Source organism: Ictalurus punctatus, chromosome 18 (assembly GCF_001660625.3).
Source record: "Ictalurus punctatus breed USDA103 chromosome 18, Coco_2.0, whole genome shotgun sequence".
Taxonomy (NCBI): domain Eukaryota; kingdom Metazoa; phylum Chordata; class Actinopteri; order Siluriformes; family Ictaluridae; genus Ictalurus; species Ictalurus punctatus.
Window position 1 is genome coordinate 20,325,216 of NC_030433.2, and position 18,594 is coordinate 20,343,809.

An 18,594-nucleotide genomic window follows, 5' to 3' on the forward strand; every position below is an offset into this window, starting at 1 on the left:
GCAAATGAAAAAAAAACCAAACACCTTGTGATCAATCAGATACGAGACTCGCACCACGGTATAAAATAACAACGTAGAACAAAAAGTACTATGAGGCCAGTGGCTACTGCGATATTGCCTCCACGCCAGCCTTCTCTTTTCCAACTCGAGCAGTCTGACTGTCTGGTGATTCTCAAAAGTTTTAAGCTAGCAGACATAAATGATATCTAATGTAGGAGTAAATTCTCCCTCAAGCTGCCAATACTCATTTGGCTCAGCAGAAGTAGCTCCAAGTCGGGTCCAAGCTCTTCACGCAAATCTGAAGTATTAGCTCTGGATACCGCGTGCACCTTTTTTTGCATTCTCTCGGGGGAAAAAAAAAAATTTAAGACGAGCGTTGACTAGGACGTGTTACAGTTTGAAATTTTCCCAGTATAATATCGGTTAAGCTTTATTTGAAGGGTGCCTACATATGGGCTTCATAACACATTCGTAGCCGTTACATTAAGCTTTTAGAACACAGTGTAAGTCTTGTGTCAAAACTCGTCAGGTGACATTACAGGCTTTAATGAAATACGTCATAAGAGTGGAGATAAAAGGGCTCCAGTTCATAATACATTCATGAACATTACACAAGTCTTTTATTAAGTAGCATTAGACAATTCATTTAAAAAAAAAAAAAAAAAAAGATGTGAAATATTGTCATGTGACAGTTTTATGCGATATCTCCGATCGGAGTGGACGCAAAAGGTCTCGTGATTGATGACCAGATAACACGAGCGCACGAACGAGCTGTTGAATTTTGTAATTGTTACCTTACTTTTTTTTTTTGAGCTGTTTAATGAATTTATGCAGGAATACGACGCCTCTGGAGGTCCGTCCCATTTATAACGGTCTTATGAACTCAGGAAGCATATATGCCGATATTATGAATAGTTTAAGTGCATGAAAATCAAAGTGATAGCGTAATAAATGGAAAATGTTCTACTACGAAGCACTCCCATGTAATATGAATCTTATGTGACGTATGCCAACGTTATGAACGATTGATACGCACCTATAATGTTTTGACATAAGCCTTTCATAAAGCATCCAACTTGGTTTTATAGAAGCTTAATGTAAGGGTTATGAACGCGTCATGAAGCCCGCATGTAGGTACCCGTCGAATAAAGTGTTCCCAAGCATCAGTTTCACAGTATTAATCGCTGGCTTAACACAGACACTGGTGGTGAAACTTAAAAGGGATAAATGTAGCGCAAGGTTTTCGTATAAACGGTTCCAAAAAGTATTGAATAAAATCTCACATCGTCAATATTTATCCCATTTAAAGTCATTATAAAGCAGAACGAGAGGACGGCTGTGTATAACGGTGTCCAACTGTGGAACATTGCCTGCGTTATCAAAACAGAAATGAGACAGCTTTACATTTTAGACCTCTTAAGGTGCTTTCCAGATCGGACCAGAATCTAGATGTTAATCTTATAATTTCAAACCGTGATGCTCAACTGTGAACCCAGCTACAAACATCTACAAGCGGCACTGAAGCGATGGCGGGGCGACGTCGCGTTAAAGAAAAGCAGACATCGACGCTGGGCTTTGGAATCTGAAGATACGAGTTCTACGGTTGGAAACAGGCCTGATTATAGCTACACAGAGCACTTGTAACAATCCCCGGGAGAAAGGTGCAGTGAGAGATACCATCGTGTCTGAGTGCCACTTGTTGCTGAAGTAAAAAGAGCCCTCATGACAAACTCATGCAATCCTGACGAGGATTTCCACCCTCGACTTCACGCACTCGTATGGGCGAGAGAATAAAAACGCCAATCCCGCCCGAGTTAGTCTTTTTTTGGAAATATCCGTCTTGAACCTGCATCCAGTTAAATCAGACAGTGATTGGTTTAAAATTTCTCTCTCTAGGCCCTGCCTCACAGATTTCCAAAGAAAACCGAGCGTCTCGGGGTCCGAGGACATAGTTCTACGTCGAACTATAAATCTGTAGACATGGACAACTCCTGCAATATTTGTTAAAAGGAGTACACACTACACTAACGTAACCAGACCAGTCGGAGACGAGGACGAAGCTGGTGCAAAGCTACAACGGGGGTTCAAATTTGACTTTTCGCCAAGCTGTTCCTATAAGCCAGGGGAAGAAAAAAAAAAAAAAAAAAAAAATAGGGTGTAGATGGATATCGTCATGTCTGAGTGTCACTTGTTGCCAAAGTGAAGGAACCCTCATGATACACTCATGCAATCCCACCAAGCATCAAAAGGGCGAGAAAATAACCGCACGATCCTGCACGGGGTTACCTCGAGTGTGACAATGGGCAATCACCGAGACTTGTGCAGATACCCCTTATCAGCGCATGTGTGAAAGATAAAGTGCGGCGATACAAACGCTCCCATTTCGCGTGGTGAGCTTGCTTACCAACATTAAAACCTTTGTACCACCTTCAAGGTTTAAAAAAAAAAAAAAACACCCCACATGCACGTTTTAGAAATGATCAGAGTCAGGCCTTTTTCTTTGTTTTTTTTTTTTTTTTTTAAATCTAGATGTTTATTAAGAGTGATGTTTCATGATGAATTGCAAAGAGAAAACACGTCACGGTACATCGTTAACTCTTTGAATCTGCGAACCATGACGCTACAAAACGTTTATTCTCTACACCTTCACTTCTTTTTGCACAAAGAATATTTAAGAGCGTCGATATTTCGACATAACTACAGTAAAAAGTGGAGTGAGCTTGCATATCAAATAGAAACCACCTGTTGTTGATCATCCTATTTACTTCCTATGTCGCGATTGCTTTATTGCTTATTTCTTATTTCCTTTTAACTCGGCTGTTGGATCGAAAAGAAAAAAAAAGAAAGGAAAAAAAAAGAAGAAGAAAAAAGGAAGAGATAAATCGTGATCCCGACTGTTACTTGAAATGTTGAAAAGGTATCACGCGGACCACCTGGATAAAATCGAGGAGCAAGCTGGATCTGTTAATGCTGCTGCAGATCAAGGAGAATGTCCGCTGGAGAATGTGCTTCGGGAAATCATCTTCATGATAGGGGCTTGTTTGGTCAGGTTTAATACTGTCGAGAGGTAGGGTCTGTTGTGTTCTCCCTCATAATGCTTTATATTACTAACAGCGGTCGAAAAACGTCGAGCGAAAGCGCCGTGAACGTGGGGAAAGAAACGAGACGTGGCGCACGAGCCAAGTACGAGATTAGACCCGATCGTCATTCTGACGTGTCTCTCGTTTGTTGGAATTGTACGGGAGGATAAATCGCACCTCTGGCATGATATTGATCTGCTCGTTCTAAACGTTCTGGTATTGACCCTTCAGCTCGATGACTCCTTGATGAGGTACGGGGGGGGAGAAAAAAAAAAATTTTGTATTAAATAAAATGGCCTTCAACATTCCATCATTCATGTTTTCACATGCTGGTCACTTAATAACCCTCATCACGAACGGTGCCTTCTTAAAAACCCTATGGCTTAAAATGACTGAACCAGATGCTTGCATAATTTAAAAAAAAAAAAAAAAAAAAAAAAAAAAAGTAAAAATAAATAAAAATCCCTTACACGTTCTTAGCTCCTACCGTGAATTGTTGAAATGCTTTTTTACTTTCTAGTATAATTTAATTAGGCAGAACGCACAGAATACTGAACAAAAACAAACTAAAACTTTACAGATATCAGGGGGGTAAAAAAAAAAAAAAAAGGCAAAAAAAATTTTTTAATGAAGGAGTGTGGTAAGGAGTGGAGCGATATCAGTTCTACTTTGTCTAAGAGGAATAATGGTCAATTTGTACACCCTGTACCCTTGGGAAAAGGGTAGAGCAATTTTTTTTTTCCTTCCCTCACGGACACCCGGTGCTCCAGAGCTTGGTCGTTAACCTTCACGCACTTTAGCAGCCAACGCGTCGCACGTCTTCTTGGCATCTCCTAAAAGCATCGAGGTGTTGGCTTTGTAGAATATGGGGTTGTCCACGGCCGCGTAGCCCACACCCAGAGACCTCTTCATCACGATGACCTGAAAAGGTGGAAAGCACAGATCCTGCCGTTTAACCACAGCCGAGTCGATTTGATTCCAAACATGAGGAAACAAAAACATCTGTATTATAAGAAAATGCTCAGCAAAAAAACACCACTTGTTTAATGCAACGCTCCTTTTATCCTAAACGTAGTCCATCAGCCGAAACGCGTCTGGTGTCGAGGCTGTCGCGAACAAGCAACGGAAGGCGATCTCACCGTCAAACCAGATCCAGTTCTCGACAAAGTGACTTACATTTTAAGCTAAAAATTTCCCTCTCTAGGTTTCGCCTTACAGAACCTCAAAGAAAACTCTGAAATGCGTCAAGGCAGACAACCGGTGCTGTTAAAAACAAACAAATTTAAAAAAAAAAAAAGCTTTCATAACTTAATGATAATTGAAATCAATTGTGTGAAAATTTGGGTTAGTGTGTAGGGAAGATTTTAACTTTGAAAGATTTTAAAAGATGAGAACCTTTTCGGCTTCATATCTGTAGAGCCGATTCACAGCTCAGGGGTAAGAAGGGTAAATTCTGGGAGTTTGATATTTAGGACATAGCGGTCATCTAAAAACCATGAACAAAGCTTCACAGAACACTCTTAAAGGAGAAGAAAAAAAAAAAAAAAAAAAAAAAAAAAAAAAAAAAAAAAAAACACAGGAGAGGTGGTGATCTTGGACATGCAGAATCACTGATCGATTGCAGTGGAAAGCTGGAAGGGATGCAGATGACCATAGGAAATATGATCACCACTGATACTTTAATTAAAGTTGAGCGCATGTTGCCAGAGAATGAAGATTTGAGCAAGAATTTATGGAAAAACTGATGAGATGAGACCCATTTCCATTACTATTTATCTACATACCAGTGGAAAAATAAACGAAGCAAATCTCAAGACACCAAACCTGTTTTGCCCAAAAGACAGGGGGGGAAAGAAAAAAAAAAAAAAAAAAAATTGCACACCTTTAATTTTTGGCCGAGCTTTTCCCCCCATTTCAAGACACCTCTCTGCAAAATATTCCCCGAGTCACTGTAGTTACGGCCAAACAGCACAGCGCTATTATTTTATTCAGACCCTGTACTGCACCTGTATGTAAAAATGTGTTAGACTTTAGCCTTGTATTTGTACATTAGTGAGAGAAAGAGAAAGCAGCTCATGCTTCCAGCATCTAATGGTTATTTAAGTATCTGCCATTTACAAAATTAAGCGTCATTAGTGTCTCGGGCGCAGGACCCGAGCCGAGCACTTCCTGGGAAAGCGAGCGAGAGCCGTGCCGTGATTGGGAGCATCTGGTTGGGAAGCAGCAAGCCTTTTTTTCTTTTTTTTTTTAGTTAATTGAATAAGTAAAACCAGGAGAGGAGTCCTTGTGCGCTGCGGGTCTCTTTGCACCGGTGGGGCTCGAGATGCTGAAGGATACTTGGAACAAAATGGGATGCTGCGACCTTTTTAACGATCGCTGTCCGTCCTGCGGATGATCGCCGGCGGCAGGGTGATGAAGGATCGGGTTCGAAAAGGGCAAAGTGAAGTTCCACCTGACTGTCATCTCCCTGCAGCTTCTGCTACATCATCTCGCGCTCTATTCAGGCTGCAGCTGGGCTCGGTAATGTACAAAGGCTCCTCATAATCTGAGCGCAATCAGTACTCTGGCAGCAGATTCGCAGCCTACCAGCCAATAGCGCAATCTTGAGCGTTCAACATCATGTCATTAGCAATGCCACTACAAAGTTAGTTTAACTGCCTCTTGAACAGACCACTCAAAATAAATAAATAAATAAATAAATAAATAAAATAAACCCCACCAAAGAACCTTTGAGACAAACTTTGGTTAAATAGTTTGCTCTTGTCTGGAAACGCTGCTAAATAAACGAGTACAGTGGGAAGAAATCCACAGTCCCCATACACCTCAGACTTCTGTACCCTGAGGGTGTGGATACGAGACATCAACCTATATTGATGTCATTTTCACACGTACATTTGATGAAGTGTGAAAACCGAGCCTCGGAGCAGTCCAGACAAATGATCTCTGGCCTTCTTGAAAACGGTGGTCTGTGGCTTGCTTCCACCGAGCTGTGGCGTGAAAGCCAACCACGCTCCGTGCCACATGCCGAGTAACGTGACCGATTCGACTCGTCAACTTGCACTCTGCTTCGTGTTTCGGGATGAGTTGTAGGGTTGTGATTCTCAGCGAAGTAGACGGAATTGCTTTGTGTGTTAAACCAGAGTTTCATAGGACTGGAGCGCTGGAATTAGCGCACCTTATTGTCACAACCTTGTTGCGCTGAGAGCGTCGAGGAAAACGTGCGTAAGAAACTTCTTAAGCGAGAACAGCTCCTCGTTTGAAGGAATTCATGCAGTGACATGCCATGCATCCGAAAAGCACTGTTCGCCTCTTGAGCAATAATAACAACAAAAAAAATAATAATAGTAATAATAATAAATTATTACACAACAATAAAAGAATGAACCTAGTGCCTACCACTGTGCAAACCTGCATGCACAAAAGTGACACGCAGTACTGTTCTATCGAGCCATAGTTCGGGAGGAATTCTTCTATGGAAAAGCATACCCGATTACGAGCTCCTACTCCAAGCTCAGAATTGGTCGTAGGTACGAGCTCAAGTATTCGGGCGAAGAGTGAAAACGCTCTTGGATAAAAGTACGAGCTCTGAAGAGTCAGCATTCCCATGAGACCGTGTCAGACATCTGAACTGTTCTAAAAAGCAACACTTGCACCAATGATGGGGAGGATTGGGGGCCTCAGATTTACGACCCTCAGGATTAAAAATAAGTAAGTAAGTAAATAAATAAATAAATAAATAAATAAATAAATAAAACACGTGATGCTCATCCTAGAGAGAGAGCACTATACCGCACATTAATGTCACCTGTACATGGATATAAAATGTCTGGTTTAATAAACCAATCGGAGCGTTTACACCATCACCACTAGTGTCCCGTAGGCATCATTTCTCCTGTGCATTACGCAAAATATTTAGGTAGCAGTGTGGTGGGAGGGAAGTCAGCCAAACACTCCACATAACAGGAGCAGGAGCACGGCCAGAGATTATTTATCCTGAGAAAATTATCCATTTCCTTTTTTTAAAAAAAAAAAAAAAAAAAAAAAAAAAGAGAATGTTAGCTTGTATTTTAAAGCTGAAGGATATAGTTAAATATTTTTAAAAATCTAAAATGATTATGTGATGTTAATTAGGGTAAAATTATACATGACACATTAAATGCAACAGTTCTGAACAATAAAAAAAAAAAAAACGCAAAATTAAAGAGTAGCGCCAAATTAGAGGTCAGCATTAAATTGGACCTTTTTAATCATTCTCTAAACGGAGCTCGACGCAGAGACTGATGGGATTAGTATAACTGAAGGCGTTGTAACCTTCTCAATCGTCATTAGTTGCTTCTAATTATTCATTTCCGTCATCAGGGATAATCTGGACGGCTGTCGAAGGTCTGGATTTAAAAAGAGCCTAACATTACTGATCTGACTTATTACTGAAAATTTTATATTGTTTGATTAAAACAAATGAAGTTTCAGTACAAATTTTAAAAAATAACAATAAATAACTATCCTGGAGGTGCAGAGTCGAACGGAACGGTCGACGCAAGTTTTTAAATCAATGGGACATCGGGATTTGATTTGTCTTAATGCTGGGTTAATGACGCGGTTTCAGAACGGGAAAGGGAAATCTCACCTGTTTGGACTTCCACACTTCCAGCACTGGCATTCCAGCGATGATGGAGTTGGGGTCTTCCTGAGCGGCAGAGTTCACCGTGTCGTTGGCTCCGATGACCAGCACCAGGTCGGTATCTGAACACGGCCAGAATAACACACGAGGACAAGATGAAAATTAACTGTGGTTAAAAAAAAAACAAAACAAAAAAACAAAAACAAACAAAAAAAAGCCACCAGAACACTATACCGGGGAAATCATGGTTGATCTCTTCCATCTCGAGAACGACGTCGTATGGGACGCCGGCTTCAGCCAACAGCACGTTCAACTGGCCGGGCATGCGCCCAGCGACGGGGTGGATGCCGAACCTGCACGCAAACAAAAGTCTTACATACCCGCCGACTCCAATGGACAGATGACTGTAGACCTGCGTACTACAGGAATCTACAGAGAAGTCGTCTTTGACCTTGCCTGACCTACTAGAGCTGTGGGTCAGACCGTTTGACGAGATCAAGAGAGGAGAGGAAATAAGATGTTACCGGGTCCATCATTCGAACGCTGGCAGTAGTAAAGACGCACGCTGAGGGGGAAATCGCTAGAGGAAGAGGATCAGGGCCCCGAGGCGGCAGAGCGCCTTTATGACCCGACCTCGCTGTAAAAAGCCCAGATGACGGCTAACAAGTCCAGGGCGCGCACACAGGAAGTGGCATGCTCGCAATTTATCTCCACTCAGAACACTTACTGGAAGAGTGGCTTTGTTGGAAAAAATGACCAAGGAAATGAAATTCTCATTAGAGTATGGGTCACCTGTCACCTCTGATCAGCATCTCGTAGCCAAACTGGCTTCTTTTCACTCGGACAACACACAACCTGTGTTTAAAAGCGAAAATTCTCATCCGAATGAGCCGTTTAGACACACAAGCAAAAAAAAAATAATAATTCACACGCCGTAATCTGAAACGTTGACAACAAAATATTTTATTTTTCTACGTGCCTGCAGCTCCTCCCCCCAGGTGCCTTGCTGCTTTTATATCTTTTTTGCCATGTCTACATTAAATAATGGTCTCCCTAAACACTGAAATATCTTTTTAACCGCCTTTTCAAAAGTTTAATATACATATTTTTACATTTTGGTTCATGTGAAAGCTGTTTTTCAAACCCCTGAAGCATGGGGATCAAACCCCCAACCCCAGAGGTGCGAGGTAAATGTGCTAACCACCATGCCACCTTTCCTCACAGAATCCCCCCCCCCCCCCACTTAATTTTTTTATTATTATTATTACATTTATTACCATCAAGATGTGCTCATAAAAGAATTTTAAAGTACACCTGAGCAACCAGTTGTATTGTTATGGTATATTAAGTAACATGAGTTTTTTTTGTTTAATAAATCAAATCTACAAAATTAAAACTTGTACTAAAATTTTAATGCCTTGTGCAGCCAAAACGTACGCTCGGATAAAAAAAATAAATAAATAAATAAATGATGTACCAGACTCAAACAGATACAGTTGTTGCCTTTTCAGCTAATCAGCATTCAGGAAATGAGCATCACCTCCTCATGTTGAATCTGATTCATGGTGAGCCACCACAATTCTAAAAAAAAAATCCGATTCCATTTTGATTCTCGATGTACAGATGAAGGGCCTCCTGTGCCGACGTGTCACTGTAATAGTCATCTGTCGGCTTCGGGTAAACCGAGTCACTGGGAGAAAAGGCTGTGATCAGCTGTGTGAGAGGACAAACATCAAAAGTCTCAGACGTGGGATTTGTCAATCAGCATCTCTTGGTAAGCTGCAGCTGGAGTGGGTGGGGGGCGGACGTGGACGATACAGCATCCAGGCCTGGCTCGGTGTTCACCATTACTTCAAGCACGCAAACACACACACACCTGTCGTTTTGAAAACACCAAAACATGTTCGGCTTCATTTCTGGCATGACTGTTTACGGCTTGGTGCAGACTCGGGACAAGAAAACCCGTGTTGTGTCGGCAAACAGAGAACACATGCGGGTCGCCGCTCTGCCCACATCCTTCTGAACAGGACGACACCCCGAGCTAATTATCCCCAAAAAATGAGAGAGGATGGGGGCGGGGGGTGGGGGGCCTCTGACGAGCACGGGAACACTAACCTAATCTGTCCACTCTTCGGCCACCCATCTACCCCTCTAATCAACTGCAAATGCACTAATAGGAAGCAGCTGTTGGGCTCCCAGATCAAACGAAAGCAGGGAAATTACACAAGCTTCCGGCCTGCCTCTCTCTCCCCACCACTCCACTCCTCCATGCGCGAGTGAAATGGCTGTGCCCGACCAGGTGGAGGTTGTGTGTGTGTGTGTGTGTGTGGGGGGGGGTCATTTGACCATGCTACAAATTGCGTTCAGTAGAGGAGACAAACGTCAACGAGATATACAACCCAAACCCCCAGCACTGAACTCTCAGCAATACAAAGACACGGCTTCCAACAGAGCAAAACTCTGATCAATTCTGAACAACACTGTCTGGCCAACACTTCACCCACCCCCCCACCACCATCTGAGCAGAACTGGTTGGCAAGAAATAACATCCTGGAACTGATTAGAGAGAGTGTGTGTGTGTGTGTAGTGTGCTGCGAGACCCTTTTAAGGATCTCAGGAGTCAGTAATTAGCCTCTCTGCATGTTAAGACTGTGCCCAGAACAGTAATGATAACCACTATCTAATAGGACATGGGGGGGGGGGGGGGGGGGGGGGAACCACACACACACACCATCATAGAGCAGAAGATTGACATTTACAATACAGTGCGCAACATTTCTAGTGTGCCAGCTTGTGTGTGTTCGGTCAACAGCTGAAGGCTCATCAGCTCATCATGACACGCGGAGGAGTTTCTTTAATTGCAGGATGATTAACAACGTTCCCACTTTTAGATTCAGATTTTGATTCACAAACTCCTGAGAAAGTGAAAGATGGATATGCAACATTAAATAATAATAATAATAATAATAATAATAATAATAATAATAATAATAATAATAATAAGCCTGTAACCTGTTTTGCTTTTGATACGTGACGCAAAAGAAAGGGCTGGAACTTTTCCATTAACAATAGCGGATTTTAAATGAATAATCGGAGTACAGTACCAATGGGGAAGGGGGCTGGGGGGGTATGCATACATATACAGATTATTATATATTATACTGTATTAATGCTGTAGTGTACGCGCGTACATACCTGACTGTCTTGCCCTGCTCGGTCAGACTCTTGACGAGGTCAGCAATGGGATATTGAGCTTTAGCTGCACACAGACCATAACCTGCAAAAGAGTGGACAGTTCCTCATGAGGCATTCGTGCGAATTTTTCTGTTAGCTTGTGTAATCCGAGAAACGTGCATTCAAAATGACAGAAGCGACAGACGTATTTTAGCACGCGGCAGAAGGACGGCGACGGGGTGAACACGGACCAGATGGAGACTCGAGATCCCTATTGTAACGTTGCACGGATATAACGTGAACATCGATCTCTCTCAATCATGGCTGCACTTGTTAGACTAGCAGCATGTACAAAATACATACGTAGTAGGACTTTCATTTCTTTCAGTTCATTTATCTTTTTTTTTTTTTAATGTAAATCATTGACTCCGTTAAAAGAGGGAAAAGAACATTTCGGGACACACACGGTTATTGGAAAAATAATCCACTTCACGGGTGGTGAGAGTCGCTTCGTCACACCACCCAATCACTGATCACAACACGGAATGTTTTATTCCATACATGCAACAAGGCACTTTGGAAACAAATCGAACAACCACCCCCCCTAAACAATCTTCCAAGTTTTAAGGGGTTTTTTTGGCAAACGTTAAATATCTTTCATTTCATTCACGATTGTTCACATTGCATCATACAAAAATCACTATGCTGCTCACTTATGTTTAGTTTACTGCCAGTTGACATGGTTTCACTGGTGATAGTTGTAGAATTATTATTATTATTACTACCACCACCAATACTACCACTAATACCACCACCACCAATACTACCACTAATACCACCACCACCACCAATACTACCACTAATACCACCACCACCACCACCACCACCACATTACATGAAAAACTGAATTTAGCCCCTTTCGAACACTCAAGGTTACTTCGTAACTCCAGGTTAACCCACCTATGGGATAACAGATCGATATCTTCTTAAAATAAATAAATAAATAAATAAATAAAATTTGGGGGGAAATTTACTGAAAATCAGAGCCACTTTGTTGCGTCAGGTCACTGCCGGTGTGACTGTCGTGCTCATTCTGTGAAGCTTGCAGTTGGACGATCATTGCTGTTCGGAATATCCAAAAAAAGTCTTTGATCCACAGAAATATAAGGACTGGCGCAAGAACTAAAACGTGGACAAGCGCCTAGCATTATTAAAGATGTTGAAAATGTTCTTGTGCTGGAAACTCATAATAAATGGGGGGGGGGTGCACAAGGATGAGGACAGATGAAATATCGAAAAAGAAAAGTAAAATAGAAGCGCCAGACATTTCCAGGCCTGACACTGACCGGGTCATGAGCGACGGTTTTAAAGCCTTGCACGAAGAGCGCCAGAACCTTCAGCTCACCTCAAAATGTTCCGTACACCGAGAACCGTACTTATAAATTCTGTTCCCATCCTGTAACTTTTACAACTCCAAGCAATCATACCTTCCCATTCTCACGGCGGGGTACATACTGCACTAAAACGACCTTCGCTCCAAAAGGACATTTCTTCTTAATCGTACCAAAACCAACATAGCGGACCCTCCCTTCCATATTTAGACCAGAAATATGACCAAAGACATTTAAATACACATCAAAGGGAAATGGATATGTCGTGAAATTGTTTTAGTCTTTGTTGACGTTGTCTATATTCATCCACTTGAGCACCTGAGGGCTGCTATTTTAAACCCCGTGTTTATTTGTGCTGGTGAGATGTAGTACAGCGAAGCACAGAAAGCAAAAAAAAAAAGGTTCAAAAGTCACAGGTTCAAAGAAATAACGTGAAAATAATTAACAGTGTGACAAAACACACACCACAACCTGCTGTCCACGAAAAGAAAAGGAAATGAATCATTTAAAGCTTCAGTGACGTTGGATAGGATTTGACGGAGCGGTCACAACGCCGGCCAAACCCTCGGCTTTAAAACAGCGTGTCACATGCCAACAATCCCCCTGTGATCCTAATGATTTTCTAACTTTTTTCTTCTCTTTTTTTTCAAAAAAACAGACATTTCTCCTAAGGAAAACAAATCATGCCCAGAAAAATCCGGTGTTAAACCTTAAAAAAAGACCTAAATGTTTTTGCAGGTGTCAATCAGACAAAGTGACTGCGACTGCTCCAATTATAAGAAATGTGAAAATCCAAAACACGGCTGTGGCACTTTCACAAAACCAGACCTAAGCGAGAGAGAAAGACAGAGAGGGCACAAGAAAGTAAAGAAAGAAAGACAAAAAAAAAAAAAGAAAGACAGACAGACAAAAAGACTATAAAAACAAAGAAAAGAAAGGAAGAAAACTATAGAACAAAAGATCGGACAAACAGATAGAAAAGAATTAAACAAAAAGAAGAAACAAAAGATTAGAAAGATAGACAAAAAAAAAAAAAAAAAGACCATTAGAAAGAAAAGAAAGGAAGTAAAAGAAAATAGAGCAAAAGATTGGACATTGGACCATAAAAACATTAGACAGAGAGAAAGAAAAGCAAGCAAGCAGACAAACAAAAATTGCAAATAAAACAAAGAAAGAAAGAAAATGAAAGAAAGACAAAACGTTGGAAAGAAAAGCATTTATATATTTGATATAAACCTGGCCGTTCATTAACTTGAGGACCGAAAATAGGAAACGCAACACGAATCAAGTTGTTAATTCTTCTGCATGACGAAGTATAATCTCCTGACTGATTTAGTATTCCATAACCACGTTACACTAAACCGATCGTTTTATGACGACGTGTGTTAAGAGGGAAAAAGAAAAAAGAAAAAAAAAGCGACGCTTCAAACTATTAAAAACAAATCCTGTTCAATCAAGCATGTTTGAGGAAGCAAATAATCCTAATTGGAATGATCACAGTTAGAAAATCTGGCGTTCTAGTATTTGCAAAGCGATGTACGAAGATCGAGACTCAGAGTTTCCATAAAAAGAAAAACCCGCCTGAAAACGAGCAACATGTAAAGACCTCACTTCTGGGAACAGTAGTTTTAAAAAAAAAAAAAAAAAAAAAAAAAAAAAAAGTGATGTAATGGCCGTCAAGCAGGCTTACTTAAGACTTCCAAACAATCCATCATGTCTGTGTACACGAGTCTCACACACACACACGAACCCTTCAGTCACCTGGGACGATGATGATGTTCTGGGCCTCCTTGATCATCTCCACAGTCTGGTCCACATTGACCTCGGTGTGGGTGCCCGTGATCTCCATGGGTTTTCCAGAGCCGGTGGATGAGGTTCCGTAGCCGCCGAGGATAACGTTGGCCAGTGAGCGGTTCATGGCCTACGCAGGAAAACACAGAATTGGATAAAATATACACATGACTGGGTTAACTGTCAAGCATCAATGCTTCTATTCTTGCGCAACACATGTCTGAGATGTAAGAGCACCTCTTAGTGGAAAACTGGTTTTAAAAAAACGAACTTTTTTTTTTTAACCCCAAAAGCTTGATTGATCTTGGATATTGACATTTTATCATCTGTCCCACGGGGAGTTTTATGCTGTGAACGCACATCATTGGGCAGAGGAACATAAACGCGAGTAGAAGTCGATGCCTACAGTGTTGAAGAGAGAGTCATTTACAAAAAAAAAAACAAATTTTTTTGGGGGGGAAAACCAAGTGAAACCTCCAGAGTAGGTCAGTGAATAGGATGGCTATTCATAACAGCCTAAATTTTCCCTAGAATAAAGTTATAAATAATTACAAATATATAAAAACGCGAAGTAGGCCCTATGCGATAATTAATATGGAAAGAAACCTGGCACATTTTCGCCTCACGTGCTTACTCGCACCTTCTACAATGAAACCGTAGATCCTGGCACCTCGGCAAGCACCCATCCATCACGCATGTGTCTTTCCACATGACTCAGTATTACTTTATACTGCAAAAGAACGTTCGACAAAGTGTGACTCGATCATGTGAACGTAGGGTTACTTCGACAAGCAACCTTGGATTTTCAGTCTCGTGCATTTCATAACATAATGAGAAAAAATGAGCCAAGTATGCAGGCTTGGAAAATGTGTGAAAAGGAGCATCAATATCAGCTTGATAGAGATACTCAGTATTAGATCTGTGCACCTCAATACACAGGCATCAGTAACTGAAGTACAAAATAAATAAAGAAAGAAAGAAAAGAAAAAAAAAAAAAAAAAAAAAAAAAAAAAAAAAAAAAAAAAGTATACGACAAGCACACACACATTGACACAAAAGATGACAAGGTGCATGTGTAAAAGAAAAGGAAAACAGAAAAGTATCAGTTGCGCTGCCCTGAAGGAAAAGGCTGAGGTAAGCACTGACACATGAGGTCAGTAAGAGGTGCAAAAAGAGCTGCCAGTCCTGCTTAGTTCTTTAATACATATTTGCACCAAACATAATTGGAGGAAGAAGGAGGAGAAGGAAGAAGGAGGAGAAGTAGAGGAGGAGGAAGAAGGAGGAGAAGGAAGAGAAGAGGAAGAAGTAGAGGAGGAAGAAGGAGGAGGAGAAGTAGAGGAGGAGAAGTAGAGGAGGAAGAGAAGTAGAGGAGGAAGAAGGAGGAGGAGAAGTAGAGGAGGAAGAAGGAGGAGGAAGAAGGAGGAGGAGAAGTAGAGGAGGAAGAAGGAGGAGGAAGAAGGAGGAGGAAGAAGGAGGAGGAGAAGTAGAGGAGGAAGAAGGAGGAGGAGAAGTAGAGGAGGAAGAAGGAGGAGGAGAAGTAGAGGAGGAAGAAGGAGGAGGAGAAGTAGAGGAGGAAGAAGGAGGAGAAGGAAGAGAAGAAGTAGAGGAGGAAGAAGTAGAGGAGGAGGAAGAAGTAGAGGAGGAGGAAGAAGTAGGAGAAGTAGAGGAGGAAGAAGAAGTAGGAGATGTAGAAGAAGAAGCAGGAGGAGAAGAAAAAGGAGAAGAAGCATAGAAGGAGAGGAAGAAGTAGGAGAAGAAATAGTTGTTGGTATAAAACACATTTCTAATATGTATTTAAATATATAATAATTTGATGTATTTTATTAAACGTACGCATGCAAGGAGGCACACAGGGACATGTGGGCGGAGCTAGAAACACTGTCACAATTGTGTTTGACCAGTCAGTAATTTTGAATTGTCCTGATGATGTTTCTGCCTCTAAAAGCTTCATGGACGAGAAGCTCCTCATAGTTTCACAGATACTGTGATGTTCCAGGAGAGGGGAGACACATGTTCACAGTGAACAGACCTGTAAGATGCAGGGCAGCACTTTTGGTTTTCACGGCTGATTAAGAACCAGGGTGTGTGAAATACTGAGGGGATTCAGACTCTTACCACACACATGATGTAGGACAGGATGGCTCCAGATGAGCCGATCAGCGCTCCGACGATGGTGAGCAGGTTGTTGTTGAGCAGGAAGCCCTCGGCACACAGAGCCCAGCCTGAGTAACTGTTCAGCACAGTGATGACCACTGGCATGTCTGCTCCACCGATGGCTGCAGTCAGAGTCACCCCCTACACACACACACAAAATAAGCAACCAGCAATAACCAATTTTTTATTATTTCAAAGCTTATCATCATGATCATGTTTATGATTTCAAGTTTATTTTCCTATAAGTAGTATACCCTAAGGTGTTTTATTCCTCTTATACCACAGCAAGTTTCCAACATTTATTATTTACTGTTAGTTAACCATTTATTGTTGTGGAATATCCAATATCCAAAAAAAAAAAAAAAAAAAAAAAAAAACACCACACGCTTCAACTCCTCCGTCTCGTCTTTCAAAAAAATAATAATAATAATTTAATTAAAGCGCTCCCTTTTTTTTTTTTTTTTTTTTTTTTTTTAAATTAAAGCTCTCAATTACAGCTTTACCTTTAACGACTTTTTTTTTTTTTTTTTTTTAAAGTCCATTTCTGTGGAGTGTCGGCCAAGTCCCCATGTAAGATGTTACTATAGAAACGTATTAGAACAAACGTTCAGTAGATTCAGGTGTGGCTTCTGCTTGGCTAGAATGAAAACCTGCACCGACACCGGCTCTTTCCGGATAAGACTGGACACCCCTGCTCTAAACGTTTTGTTTATGATTGGAGGAGGAAGAGCAGCCTCAGTTTGATCAACAAAGGCTGTTGTATCGTTATAAGTCGACGCTCCTGTGCTGGAGGTGAGAACTACATCCTTCTGTTCTCTCGTTGAAACCTGGAGCAGTTTGTTAAAGTTCATTCAAGTTTTTTTCGACACTCAAACGCGTGTTACGGGGGTTCCTTCACTAGATAGTAGCCTACAGCATAAGTCAAATGTTATAGCCTCTTGACATAATTTTTGTTCGAGGCCATGTTATTTTATGTTGTCCTGCTTCGGCAAAAATCTATGTTAAGCACATCTGGGTTACAATTGCAGTCCAGGTAACGTAGCTAAGCTTCATATTTCCTTGTAAAAAGTCAAAAGAGCAACACACACCTGCTTGACGTGTTTAGGGGAGTTAAGCCATCTGAGGCTGTTTAAGTAAATATGCATTAACTCGATCTTTAGCGGTTATCAGCCTAAAGGCACTGGCTCTCTCACCATGATGGCCGAAAGGGCGGAAACGGAGCCGAGACAGGTGAGGCCCATGGTGTAGCTGGGGTCCATCATGTACGGCACAATGCCTCCCACGCTGGCAGCCATGAGGCTGGCGTTCAGAACGTGACGGCCTGGGAGCATGAGCGGGGCGGAGTTCAGGAGACCTGCGGGGCAAGGAAGCGAGATGGGACTTTAGAGATAACACAAGGGTTAACATAAGAGCTTTAAACTAAACCAGCTTTGTGGATATTCCGCTGTATGCATGGGAAAGGAGGTTGGGTCAAACAACAACAAGATGCCACAAAGGTTCCAGAATTGTACAGTGTCGGAAAACGAGCCAAACAGTACGAGGCTATCTAAAAAGGTGCTTAACTGATCAACCACTGGATTAGAACGATCTACCCACAGTGGACCAGACGGTCCGTAATCGGCCTTATCGTGTTTGCTTACTTCTGGACTTGTCGGGTTTGTGATGCAGATGGACTGGAATTTTTATTCAGCGTACGCTTTGAACAGCCGCCGGGGAAAAGAAAAGAAGAAAAAAAAAAAAGAAAAAGAAAAAAATAAATAAATAAATTTTTTTTAAAAATGCCCTGACCAAACTGAAAAACGCACACGAGCATAAAAATGGGAGTTTGTAATCTTCTGCATCAGCACAGACCTCCAGGTTCCAGAGTGGGAAAGCTCCTGGAGATAATGTGTTCCAGCTTTCGGGGAGGTTGGGGGGTGGGGGGGACAAGTGGAAAATGACTGGGGGGGGTGGAGGGGCTAAATTAGTGCCAAATTCTGAGAGGTTCCGCCTGGCCAAGCTTTAAACACAGGGCATGTGTGGCACTGCTGGGGCAGCTGGACAACAAACAACACAGCACCAACAACAACAGGGCTTTAAACGAGCACCTTTGGGGGGAGGCTGAGTAAAGAATAACACTGTTCGATTGACTGGAAAATGTTTCAGACTGTGATGCTTAGTTTGTCTGAACATTTTTCCTTTTCTTTTTATATTGTAATTCACAATATAGTCAGTCAGTCAATGGCTCAATTTCTTAATCTCAGCCTTCATTTCACTTATTTCTGGTCCTGAAATAGACCCCACCCCCAAGTTGGCCATTATCAAGCTGACTCAGCTCCACACCTCCATCTTAAAAGAAAAGGCAAAGATAATTGGATTTTTAATTGCAATTCCCTCACAGGCC

General features: G+C 41.6%; 1 protein-coding gene across 2 annotated transcripts in view; it reads right to left on the reverse strand.

The window, feature by feature from the left end:
* Nucleotides 1-525: 525 nt before the first annotated feature.
* Nucleotides 526-18,594, reverse strand: part of nnt (nicotinamide nucleotide transhydrogenase) — a 40,045-nt gene continuing 21,976 nt past the window's right edge. For both annotated transcript variants that reach the window (XM_017493132.3, XM_017493133.3), the window contains exons 16-22: nucleotides 17,405-17,565; nucleotides 16,173-16,352; nucleotides 14,028-14,187; nucleotides 10,897-10,978; nucleotides 7,936-8,054; nucleotides 7,708-7,823; nucleotides 526-4,001 (exon numbers count right to left, since the gene is read on the reverse strand). In XM_017493132.3, the coding sequence (XP_017348621.1) occupies nucleotides 3,861-4,001; nucleotides 7,708-7,823; nucleotides 7,936-8,054; nucleotides 10,897-10,978; nucleotides 14,028-14,187; nucleotides 16,173-16,352; nucleotides 17,405-17,565 (959 nt within the window). In that variant the 3' untranslated portion in view covers nucleotides 526-3,860. The remainder of the gene's footprint in view (nucleotides 4,002-7,707; nucleotides 7,824-7,935; nucleotides 8,055-10,896; nucleotides 10,979-14,027; nucleotides 14,188-16,172; nucleotides 16,353-17,404; nucleotides 17,566-18,594) is intronic.